The following is a 13,302-nucleotide window of genomic DNA, read 5'->3' as shown; positions in this document are numbered from 1 at the left end:
TTTCCACATTAGTCATGTTGTGAAAGAAGAATCAGAACAAAAGAGGAAAAACCATGAGAAAGAAAAAAGAAAAAAAAAGAAAAGAGAAAATGCTTTGATCTGCATTCAGTTCTTTCTCTGGATGTGGATAGCATTTTCTATCATGAGTCTTTTGGAATTGTCTGAGATCATTGCATTGATGAGAAGAGCTAAGTCTATCAAAGTTACACAATGTGGCTGTTACTGCGTACTGTGTCCCGGTTCTGTTCCCTTTACGCAGAATCAGTTCATGTAAGTCTTAAAGGATATTTTAGCTAGATGTGAAGCAAGTCAACGTGAGGTCACTAGAAACAAGATATGTGAGACTAATCTGATACAATATGACACATGTAAAGCATTTTGCCAACCTTAAAGCACTTTATAAATGCCAGCTATTGTCATGTTATATTATTATCATTATGATTTTTATTTTTGATGAAGTTACTGGACTGGAATGTTATACTGTAGACAGATCATTTATAGTTTTCAGAAAGTAAAATTTAAATCATTTTTAATCAATTCAATATAAATAAATTTCTATAAAATAAATAATTTAAATAAAATTTAAATAAAAATTTTAAAGTAAAATTTCAGTTCAGTAAAATTTAAATCAATTTAACAAAAAAAATTACTCCGTACCTACTACTTAAGGCATTGTGCTAGGTTCTGGCACTACAGATACTAAAAGAGAGCATTCCTTCTGTCAAAGAGTTTAAGTTCTATGGGGAGAAACATATTTAGACCTTAGGTAATTTGGGGAGGCTCAGAGCATTAACAGCTAGAGGGAATCAGGATAATTCATGCAGGCAGGTGACTTGAGCCTTTATGGAAGGTAAATATTCTGAGAGGTGGAGATGAAGATGGAGAGGATTCCAGGCATGGTAGAATACCTGTGTGAAAGAGATGAAAAATAGAAACCAAGCTCAGAAAACATCTAGGAGGCCAATTTGGCTTGAATGTAGAGTGTGTGAAGAGGACTCATGTAATGCAAGGCTGGAAAAGTTAGTTGAAGCAAGATTATGAACCATCTTGGAGAAAGCAGAAAATAGAATACTGTGCCTAGAGTCAGGAAGGCCTGAGATCAGATGTGGCCAGAAATACTTACTAGCCATGTGGTAACCTCTGTTTACCTCAGTTTCCTCATCTGTAAAGTGGGGATAATAATAACACCTACCTCTCAGGGTTATTGTGATGATCAAATGAGATATTAATTATAAAGTATTTAGCATAGTACCTAGTGAATAGTAAGCAACTATGTAAATGTTAGCTATTATTACTACTCTTATTAACCTCTTTCTGCCTCATTTCCTCAATGGGGATAATAATAGCACCTTGCCTCCCAGAGTTGTTGTGAGGATCAAGTGAGATAATATTTGTAAAAGTACTTAGCACAATGCTTGGCGCATAGTAGTAGATGCTTATGAAATTGCATATTCTGTCCCCCACCATCACCTTAAATGACAAATTAAGACATTATGTATTGACAACAGGAAGCTACCGGAAACTGTTATGCTGTACAGTGGCATGGTCAGACCTGTGCAGATCTTTAACTAGAAACTCAGATGCCAGATGAAAAGTATTTGGGGAAGGAGAGGGGGGATGGTTCACCTGGTATGCAAGAAGGCCTTAGTGTCCCCTTCAGTTAGCAGAAAGCCACAACACTGATGATATTGAAATACCTGGTGAAAAATCTAAAATGGGTCCTTAAGTCTGGATTGCCACCCGTGATGAGGCCCCCATGGGCTACTGCCACATTGGGAGGGGTGCTGGTTCATCCCCTGGAGAGTCTGGCCCATGTCTCTAAGGCACTTAACCCTCCTAACTGAAAAAGGATAGTGGACAAGTGGTGTGATGATGGAGGAAGGAGGGTCTCAGTTGGAGAGTTGCAACCACAATTCTCTGGGAGTAAGGCTAGGCAAGGGACAGGAGGGTGAAAAGAGAATATATGAAGTGCTGCAGAACACAGCCCCACTCGCCCTGCCTTACTTATGGTTCTTAACATGTACTTTAGGAAGTTCATGTTGACAGTTTCCCAAGCAGAAGATGGGAGAGAGTGACCAGCCATAGGAAAAACAACTAAGGGGTTTTAGTTGACCTCAAGTCCATTATGAGTCAATGTGATGAGATTATTATCCAGAAAATGGTCAGATCTCCACTTCAGTGGTGTGAGCATTGTCTCCTGGGATGCCCTTCTATGACTTAGTAACTTGCCTTTGAGAACTGCAGGTGATAAAAAGTTCAACCATCAGCAGACAGATTTGTGGTGAACCCCTCTCACTTACCAGGTTGGCTCTGGGATGACAGACATATAGCTCATCTCTGGGCTCCAACTTAAAATCTTTCCAGCTGAGAAGAGCCTGTCAGAGTTTGAATAGCGGGGAGTCACCTCCATGTCACAAGGAAGCTTCAGAAAAAGACTTTGGTAGAGAAATGCAGCTTTGGACTACGTTAACCAAAGCAGGGTTCATAGTCAGGAAGGCAGAAGTTCATCCATGTGCTGCCATCATCATAGATGACTATGTTCTATTCTAGGTGTCTCATTTGAAGAGGAATGTTGACAAAAGAGTCTGGTGGGAGAGTGAAAGGATCTAGAAACCTTGCCCTATGAAGTTTAAGGAATTGGGCATGTTTAGACTAGAGAAGAGAAGGCTACATGATAGCTGTTTATATATATGTGTGTGTTTGTGTGTGTGTGTGTGTATACATGCACACACATACACACACATACATATATCATTTTTTGGTGAGGCAATTGGCATTAAGTGAGTTGCCCAGGGTCACACAGCTAGTGTCAAGGGTCTGAGGTCAAATTTGAACTCAGGTCTTCCTGACTCCAGGGCCAGTGCTCTATCCACTGTGCCACCTAGCTGTCCCAGCTTTTTATATTTTTGAAGGACTCTCATGGGGAAATGGGACTAGACATGTTCTGTGTAGTTCCAGAAGACAGAACTAACAGAAGCACGTAGAGATAGAGTTCAGCTCAACATAGGAAAGGGCTTCTTGAAAATTGAAAATGTTCTACCGTGGAAAGGAAAGGCTTTCTCATGAGACATCCAATGAATTTATCACTAGAGGTTTGCAAACAAAGACTGGAAACAACTTGAAAGGGATGCTGGGGAGAGGATCTAGGTAGAAGTTGGACTTAAATGATCTCTAAATCCTAAAGGTCCTCATTCTAGAATTCTATAATTCAATAACCTATGCTACATTTGTTGTTACTAACATGATGCTATAAGAGAAAGACAGAGAGGTCCTATCACTTATCACAAATGTGTTAGAGATTAATATATACCTTTTTAGAAATCTTGAATCACATGTTAGAATAAAGAAATTATAACAAAAGTTCTGAAATGTTTGTTTAATTAGGTAGAAGAATGGGGACCATTTGATCTAATATATGGTTCCACTCCTCCAATCGGTCAAATCTCCGAACATCCACCTGGTAAGAGACTCTTTGAGACATTAAATGACTATCTCCTGAAATTCTCTTTATGTGCATTGTCCCCTTACCCTACCTACCATTGCTTCCTTATTTAGAAGATCACTGCATGTGGTGGCATGGGCCTATTATCTCAGCTGAGGTTGGTACATCGCTTGAGTTTGGAGGTTTTGTGCTCCAGGGGGCTCAGCCCACAGAGTGTTCCCACTAAGGCTGCATTAATATAATGAGTGTTCAGGCTGGGACACCAGGTTGCCTCAGGAGAAGCCAACTAACTCAGCTCAGAAACAGCAAGCCAAAGCTCCCCTGAGGATGATTAGAATTGGATCTGCTTATTGAGCAGCCCCTACACTTCTAGCTTGGGTGAGGTAGGGAAACCCAGTCCTAAAAAATAAATACAACTTTAAAAGGAAGAAGGAAAATGAAATACATGAATAGATCTAAAATTTTTGTTATTCTTAGCTTTTTGACATCTTGTTGCTGCTGTTCTTAAAAATCAAGTAAACAGTTAGAATATGAGGTCTAGGGACTGTCCAGAGCTTCATAAAGAAAACCAGGCAAATCAGGCAATGCTGAGAGCAATAGATTTTTTTTTTAATTAGTTTAAGAGGCCCATACAGGAAGGTCCCATGGCTAAACTGGAGATAATGAAAGAACAACAAGAAGAGTCATGAAAAGAAGTGGAAAGGATGCCCAGTGGGTGCTGGACTGCTATGTCCTGATGTTAACATTAGTTCATCCCACACACATTGACTAAAACATTCAAAGCATGAGGGGAAGAGAAAGGGTTAACTAGGACCATATTCGAGGATCCTCAGCCATGGTGGTCTTCAGGCCACAAAAGAGGAGGGAGGGAGAAGACAGTTGTCTTGGATTTCTGGACAATGGTCCATTCTATGGTTCTGGGTAGCTTGCTTGGCTTGGGGGTTTGGAAGTAGAGATAAGTGTGCCCCCCCTGGGATTAGAGATGCTCAGATTTTTATAAGCTAGGGAGGGACTGGTATCCCAACCTTGATATCATATATAGAAAGCCATCAATCAACTAAGTAATTGGGTGTTTCCAGCTTGGAACAGAAGATTCTAGATATGAGGGGTTTCAGAGAAGAGGCAGGGGAGAAATGAAGGTTATAAAGTAGAAAAAGTTATCCTGTGCCCATAGGTAGAGATGGCTAGGGAATATGCAGCCCGTTGGAGAAAAAAAGAGCAGGTCAGAGTAAAGAGAGGTTTTGTCCCTACTACAATAGGAATATGTAAATAACTTTATAACCAGCATTAAGCTAGGTTCTTCCCCTCTCAGACAGATACAAGTGACTAAGAGTAGAAAATTCTCCTCTCATCCATTTCCCAAATTCTCTGTCTCAACACGGCTTAAGTGTGATTTGAGTGGAGAATCACCAGCACAGGGTTTCTTTTACTTGTTTTTGTAAAAACATTTGATAACTATGTTTTGGTGCAATTGGTTCCCATTATATTTCCTTTGTATTTCTAAGTATTTTATTCTATGCATTTAAAACATTATTGTGAGAAGGGGTCCATAGTCTTCATCAGACTACCAAAGAAATCCGTGGCACAAAAAAAGGTTAAAAATCTCTGACATAGTAAAAGCTGCTCTCCTTGACGGTCAGCATTTCTATGTTCCTTGTTCTATTCTTCAAGTGGTATAAGGAACTTTCAGGAGGGGAGGGAGAATATGCCATGGTGGCAGGCAACAAATGCCCAAACTCTGATGACCAATTTCATCCAAACAGCAACCTCCCCTCAGCTTATCCCCATCCCATCTAAAAGTATCTTCTTCATCAAATTTCTTACATTTTCTCTGGATCTCTCCTTTTCCCTTACTATATGCCATCTTGTATCATATTGATTTGTGCTGATGAAATACCCCTTCAGTGTACTCCACAAAAGTGAGGACACTGGTGTTTTTCATCTGTGTATCTCCGGAAGACTAATATATTGTCTTGCCTAGGGAAGGCATTTTGTAAAAGTTTGTTAAATTGAATTAAATTGAATTTTCCTTTTTTTACACAGCAAAGCTAGCCCTCAGAAGAGTGACAGCAACACCAAACTCAAGCAGTTAGGGATGGACAGAGTCCTCAATTTCTAGAAAGCCTCAGAGAACATTCCATTATGGTTTAGAAGTATCTATTTTCTTTCTTCCAGGCCAAAGAATCAGGCATGCTATGGTAGGGGCCTTCCCTTCCTCTCTCCCATTTCATTCTACAGAGAGAGCTCCTGCACTATAATGAAATGGTCCCCAAACCATAAAACTATCCTGGCAGAGGAGACTCACAGAATAAATGCCTTCTGTTTTTGGGAACTAATCTGGCTTCATTCCCTGTAGAAGGAGAGTAGTTATGTGTTACCAAACCTAAATCATGCCCTTGGTGTTTCAGTTGTACAAATCATAAGGAAAATAACCCATATGACTTCCTTCACTTGGTGGAGACATATGTGATGAACAATGGATGCAGAATTCTGCACTGTCAAAAATAGTCAATGTTTTGGTTTTATTTATCTGGAGGTTTTTCTGTTACGAAGGACAGTTCTATGCAAGATGGATTGGAAAATTAAAATGATATAAAGTCATAAAGCATCAATAAATAAAATGTTTTTTTAAATAATTCAAAATAGATACAAACTCAACAAAAACCAAGCGGAGCCTATTTTCTCTGATACTTCCCTTGAACAGATTTTACCCATTACTTTTATAATGGAAAGACTAGATGTAAGGAAAGAAATGAAACGAGAAACTAAAATATAACTAAATGAAAACAAGATCATAAATCTGTATCCAGTATCAAATAATTCTCTTTTCCATTCTGCTCTGGCATGCTCACCCTCATTTTTAATTCATCGTTTATTTTCAGGGTCCATGTTGCCACTTTCTAGAGGAAGACATTCTAGGATTATGTCCTTTTTTTCTTTTCTGAATAATAATTCTCTTTCCTTATTTTCTGCTATTTCTAGTATGGTACTTCCTTCAGTATTACCGAGTCTTACAATATGGGAAGCCTAAGATGGACAGTGAAAAGCCATTTTTCTGGATGTTTGTGGATAATTTGGTCCTGACCGAAGATGATAGAGAAATTGCTTCTCGGTTCCTTGAGGTATAAAGCTGTTTGTGTTTCAAGGTCAACTCACCACAACAAACAGGATCTTTTTTTTCTAGAGTCCCCTCAAATCGTTTCCTCATTTAGTAACACAAAGTTTGCCTTGTGTTCTTGGAAGCATGCACCCTTAAGTGCTGACATTTATTGAGCAGACCTAATGGTTTAAGTTAGATACCACAAGCTAAAGGCTAAAGCCTCATTATCTTTGACATGCAAATGCTGCAGAAATATAATCTCTTTTTCTAACAGTGGGATATTGACCTAGGGGACCATCAATTTAGTTTCTTAATTTTTAAATCTTGCCATAATCATAGGTGTTGGCCTATAAGAAAGAGGTGGGAATCATAACCATATGTGGATATGGAATATAGTCCAAAATTACTTTTGTAGAAATAATGTTATTTTGCTTTTGAAGAGACAATATTATGTTGTTTCTTCTTCTCCTCCTTCCTCTTGTTCTTCTTGTTTCTCTTCTTCTTCTTCTTCTTCTTTGTTTTCCTCCTCCCTCTCTTTCTTTCCCTTTTGCTTTCTTGTCCTCCTTTGTTTGTCGGCACACTTTTCCTCACCAAGTACCTCAAAATCAATGACAATGGCATTTCTTTTTTACTTTGATTCATACTAAGTCATGGATGAGTCTTCATTACTGGCTCACGATTCCAATCTCTGTCAGTCTTATCTTTCTTTGACATTAGTTCAGACTATAAAGATAATTCTTTCGGTCTCAGTGATTTTTCAGTTCAGGTTATGAGTCATAATCGTGTATGAACGTTTTTACTCATTCCGTCTTAGACCTCTTCCTTCCTCTCTCAAGAGCTTTCCTCTAATTTCTCTTTAAACTGTTTCTCTTCCTGATTGTAATTTTACTTTAAATAGTTTAAAAAATAAAATATAACAAAAGGATGCTGTTCATAGCTACAAATACCCTGCAGGAGATAAGGAATTTTTGCCTTAATTTGTATCCCGTGAAAAGGAAAACTTTTAATTTCAATTCTTTTTCATGATTAGAAAAATAGAAAGCAAACTGTTTCAGTTTTAGGTATTGAGATGCAGAACAGGGTTTACAGCACATTGGGAAAATTCTATGTGAAGAATTTATGGAAGGATATGGGCAAGAATGGTACAGAATGAGCGGGCATTGGTGGGGCACAATCTGCACTAGTGAAAGTAATATCCACATAGAGATCATGATGCATAGTTGTTCCTAAATCTTGCTCCAGCATTTGTCCTTTTTAAAAATATGTATACCAATATCACCAAGACTTGTAATAATTGCGATGTTTTATACCGTATAAAACTCATTTAAAGTTATACAAACTGACATAATGCCATCGTTAAACCTGGATCAGATTTTCATGTGATTTTATTCAAGTCACATACTTAGAGTAGCACTGTGGTTCCTATTAGGGATCACAGTTTCACAATACTGAGGACAGAAGGGTTGGCAGCTCACTAAGCTGCTTATGCAAAAGATTGCATCCACGTCAGAATAATTTCCAAGAAAACTCAAAGGAAGTAACTTTCAAATGTTGTACTTCTCCTCATGGAGTTATCTGCATAAGAAAAGTTTCAAATATAAATGAATATTTTATTAATCTATCAGTTTTATTCAATGTAGACAACCTGGTAAACACATTTTGAATATCAGAAATGATTCTGCTGTTAACTGCTCTCTGTACTCATTCAGATCATAATATGGAGTGAGGGGGGCAGTGGGGAAAGGTTGCTACTTAGCATCCAGCACATACTCATCCATAGTGATATTTTCTATTTGTTAAGACTGATCCAGTGACCATATATGAGATGTGTGATGAGATGATCAAGAATGCAGTCCTTGTATGGAGCAATATACCATCCATGAAAAGGTGACGTAAAATTTTGTATTTGATGTTCAGTCAAATAACCGAAAACCCATTTAATCAGGAACGGTTTTGAAGATACAGGACACAATGACAATGTAGAGTCAAGAAACAGTGCTGAGGAAATGAAGAGATCCTTTCTAATAACTAAAACCATAGATCTCACCTCAGGGCCATTGGCCTGGCTAATGTTTTTCCTTTGGAAGTACCTCTTCTCAGTATTACCCTGAAATGACCATACCATTTTCAAGTATCCCAATCTCAAAAGGTAGCATCAGAAGATGTAGCCTACATAATTTCAGTGTCCATCTCCTTGACACCCTGAAACCAAGAATCTTCAGTGAAGCCTCTTGTTTAGAAAAGAGTTGTGGCAACCATTCATCACATAGGCACCACCAATTGCATTTGAAGTGGGGTAGAGCAATGTAGAACACTATTTCAGGACTCTTTTTTTTTTTTTAGAGGTTATTAAATTTATCATTTTTACTGGAGCCTCCATTACAGGCAATATGTCACAGTGAATACAATGTTGGTCTTGGAGTTAAGAATATAGGGCTTTAAACCCTGCCCTCAAACATACTAATTGTATGACCCTTAACCTCACTAAACCTCAATTTCCTTATTTGTAAAATGGGGATAATAGCAGCACCTATCTCAGAGGGTTGTTTTGAGAGTCAAATACAAAAAATATGTATTGGGCACTTTGCTAATCTTAAAGTACAATATAAATGGTAGGGGTGATTTTGATGATGATGATGATGGTGATTATGGTGGTAGTGATGATCATGATGATAGTGATAATGATGGTGGTGGTGATGATGATGGTGGTGGTGGTGGTGGTTGTAATGATGATGACTATGACAGCAATGATCACCATCATGGTGGTGAAGATGATGATGATTATTCTATCCTAATTCCTCATCATGGTATGACAGTAACCCTAAATTCTTCCAGTTTCAAAGACTGTGCGTCTTTGAGGTGACAAAACACAGAAACTCTCAGTCTGTCCATTAAGTGAGAGAAGTGTTGTGATTTGCATTGGCAAAGGAAATACCTAACCTGACAAAATAATGGATCCTTGATATATTGAAATATTTCTCTAAACAGATGAAAACTGCCCACCAAAATATGCCTTTGATCTCTTTATCTTCTCTTCTAATCCACTCTTTCTTGATGAAAGATTGGATTTAATTAGATTTGGTGGGGAAAGAAACAGTTATAGGTAGAGTGGAGAAGATAAAGAAAACAGCCATCCCAACTCTTCCCCCAGGTACTATGACAAACCAACATATTCCATATGATCCTGGTTATTGGTTGTAAAGTATTCCACCTTGGACTGCACAAGAATCCTACTCCTCTATATTGGGGCTAGATAGCCAGTGTGTTTTTTAGGATTATTGTGTTTGGAATTTGGGAGATGGGGGTGGAAATGACTAATTTTAAGCAAAATATTTTAATTGGGTTTATAACCAAGATTACTAGTCTAAGACATGGAAAGTTATTATTTCCCAGGAAAAAAAGTTCTTTGGGAAATTTCCCTCTTTTTAAGGATGTATTTTCTTTGATGCTCAGAGCTTTTTTTGATATTTGGTGAAGACAAAACAAATCCATTAAAATAAAAAACCATTTCCATTTCTGATAGCAGTCACATGTGAAATCTTTCTAAAAGCAGCAAAAGACCAGAGAGGATGTTCACATTGTCAGCCATTTCCAAACTGAACATGCCAAAGTGGTTTTTATTAAGATGTTCAAGGTCCTTATTCCCACAATGGGACTTTCCACCAAGCCTAAATAGATAAAATGTAGGTGAAAAGTATGGAAAGAGTAAAAAGAATTAAAGTGAAGTTGAAAGCTCCAATACAACATTCATGTCCTTGGCCCACATCGACAAGTACAGAAATTGCTCATTTATACCAAACAATCTGAACTAAATAAAAGTAAGAAATATTCACTAAATGAAAACATAGTACTAGGAAGATGATACCCAATTGTATGGTTCTTTAAAGTGACTGACCCCCAATACACTCAAATATCCCCCCAAATACTTTTATGTATTCTATCAAATACTATTAATTTTATACACCTGTCCTAATGTAAAGTATCTCAAACACTAGAATTATTTTTTAGTTTATGAGTATATGGAAAAAGAGTTCTGAACCAGTAATTTTACTGTTATAAAAAACTCCCAGTGAGGAAACCCCCTTTTCTACTGTAGATCACTATACAACTTTAAAGTATTAAGAAAGTTGCCTGGGTTTCTAAGCAGTTAAAGGTCTTTCCCAGGGTCATACGGCAAGTATTTGTCAGAAGAGGGTGGGTCTTGCTCCCACATCTTCCCAACTGGTAAGCCAGTTCTCTATTACTCATGTTTACTCTTATGGACCCCCAAACAGGAAGAAAATGTAGATGACTATGTAGGGGAAAGGCTAGGATAGTTACAAAACATACACTTACACTAAACTCTGGAGACTGTAGCTGCATAGGTATGGAATTGTATACCAAGAAATGTCAAAGGACTAACCTTATGTTGTTAACCTGCTGAGATTTCATTATATCTGATGTTTCCCCAATAAATGTTTCCCCAATAAGCTGTAGCTTAGAAATCTATCGGTTACACAAAGAATTGTGTGATGCATGGAATTCCACAGAATGCTAGATCTAGACTAGACCATTTAACAGAGGAAGAAACTGAGGCTGAGTGAGGTGAAACAGCGCATCGAAGTCTGCATAAACAGTTAAATGTCACTAAACCCCTGGACTTCTGACTATAGTTTCAGTACTCTTTCTATTACATTAATTTCATATCAAAGCTATTTACTTCATTTGTTACTGGATGAGGATTACCCATGATCTTTTATTTGCCCTAGTTTTTTTCCCCTCTTATTATTTGTTTATCCCATGACTGATTTCAGGAATTTTCTTGTGAAAATAGGGTTAAAAACTGCTTGCAAGGCGTGAGAGCCTGATTAAGTCAGTCAATCAACAAGCATTTATTAAATGCTTGCTGTGTGCCAGCAATGTGCTAAGTGGTGTGGATGCAAAAGCCAGAAACATAGACCCTACTCTCAAGGAGATCACATTCCAATGGAGAGGAAAACATTCCAACAGTTAGATATTAGTTGGTTGGTTGGTTGGTTTTTGTCCCTTGTTCTTGAAGAGGACCAAAATGACATCACTATGTGAGGGTCAAGCTAAAGTGTGACAGACTGGCTGATCGACCTATACGAGCTTGGAAGGCTTTAGCACAGGTCAGGTCCAAATAGTCCATATGAACATTTGGAGAGATGTCCCTAAATTTGTGCATCTCGTGTTTCTTTTGAGCTACTGCAATTCTGCTTTGCTCGTAGAGCACAGACACTTCTTCAATGTAGGCACGTCATGCTGAGCAGTCCTGTCCCAGTGTCTTCCACGTCTCACAATCAATTTCCAAGTTCTTCAGAGAGACCTTGAGAGTGTCCTTGTATTTTTTCTTCTGAATGTTATGGATGCAAAGGGGGCCAAAAACACAGTCCCTGTTCTCAAGGAGCTCACATTTTAATGTGGGAAAAAACATTCCAACGATACAGAGAGTGGATAGAAGTGGATAGAAGAGCTCACATTCTAATGTAGGAAAGAACATTCCAGTGATACAGAGAGTGGATAGAAGTTGATATCAGAGGGAAGGCATGAAGGCCAGTTCCACCGGAGGTGAAGCCCAAAACTTTCCTGTGGCATCACACGCTTAAAGATAATTTCTGACTTCATAATATAGAAAACATGTATATGCTTCTACTATCGAGTTTTTAGTTACCACAGAAAATTGCAACCTATACATATTGCATCTTAATGTCTTTCAAGTTCTTTGTGCCATTTTTACTACCACCATCTTCTTCTAACTTTCATTCCCATCTCTTCTTCATTCTAACTCCTCCCCACTCCAGTCCTTAGTTCCTTCCTGCTTGGAGGTGGGGGTGGGGATGGCATTTGTTTTAAGGCACTATAACCTTTCCATTTTGTTTTTTGTTTTGTAGCAATAATTCAACTTTGGCTTCAGACTGGGATTTGTCTCTGCTAGCACAGGACATACAGAGCTTGAATGATTTTTCTCTGTGGCCAGCCAGGCTTGTGAATAAATGCTTTCTCCCTCTGAAAGAATATTTTAAATGCTTTCCCAAAGACCACACTTCTTAATTTCAAGTGAGTCATTTACCATAATCAAAAATATTATTATTTTAAATGTTTCCTAACATTCTGCTCTTTTGTATATGTTTTATGGTTATTTTCTCATATGATTTTTATGATTTGTGTAGTTATTGCTATATTTTGTCATATCTATGTTTGTTGCTTTGTTTTACTTATGAAAAGGATATCCTAAGCCCCAAGTTGCTTATCCACACTACTTAATTTAATGTTAAAAAGCCTAAAAGTATGACTTTTCCATTTGCTTTTTAAAATATTTGTTATACGGGGTATATATTGAAAAGTTCCTGAAACTATTTATGTGCCATAACTCAAACATCTTAACAGATTTATTAAAAGGCATTTATTTCATCAGCTTTCATGTTCTTTATTTGCAATTGCAGTATAGCTAATATTATTATGTAAAAGCACACAATTCACATTAGCAAAGGTCAGGAAAAGAAATGATGAAGTTCCATAGAAACAATGTTGGGTCTGAATTAAAGGACCTGGATTCAAATTCTGTCTGATTACCTATCACCTGTTTGATACTGAGCAATTAATCACTTCATTTCTCTGGGCATCCATTTCTTCATCTATAAAATGAGGAAGTTAGGGCAGCTAGGGTGGTACAGTGGATAGAGCACTGGCCCTGGAGTCAGAAGGACCTGAGTTCAAATCTGGCCTCAGACACATAACACTTACTAACTGTGTGACCCTG

The 13,302-nt window shown here is 37.8% G+C and overlaps 1 protein-coding gene across 1 annotated transcript in view; it reads left to right on the top strand.

The window, feature by feature from the left end:
• The window catches only part of DNMT3L (DNA methyltransferase 3 like), a 166,834-nt gene extending 154,074 nt beyond the window's left edge, over positions 1–12,760 (top strand). The window contains exons 11-14 of the mRNA XM_020995934.2: positions 3,385–3,460; positions 6,425–6,564; positions 8,344–8,429; positions 12,434–12,760. Of these exons, the coding sequence (XP_020851593.1) occupies positions 3,385–3,460; positions 6,425–6,564; positions 8,344–8,429; positions 12,434–12,593 (462 nt within the window). The 3' untranslated portion in view covers positions 12,594–12,760. The remainder of the gene's footprint in view (positions 1–3,384; positions 3,461–6,424; positions 6,565–8,343; positions 8,430–12,433) is intronic.
• Positions 12,761–13,302: the final 542 nt, after the last annotated feature.

This window comes from Phascolarctos cinereus, unplaced genomic scaffold, assembly GCF_003287225.1.
Source record: "Phascolarctos cinereus isolate Bilbo 61053 unplaced genomic scaffold, phaCin_HiC Scaffold_726;HRSCAF=1367, whole genome shotgun sequence".
Taxonomy (NCBI): Eukaryota; Metazoa; Chordata; class Mammalia; order Diprotodontia; family Phascolarctidae; genus Phascolarctos; species Phascolarctos cinereus.
Note: the sequence above shows the minus strand (reverse complement) of the source record. Positions and strands in the feature narration are given on the sequence as shown.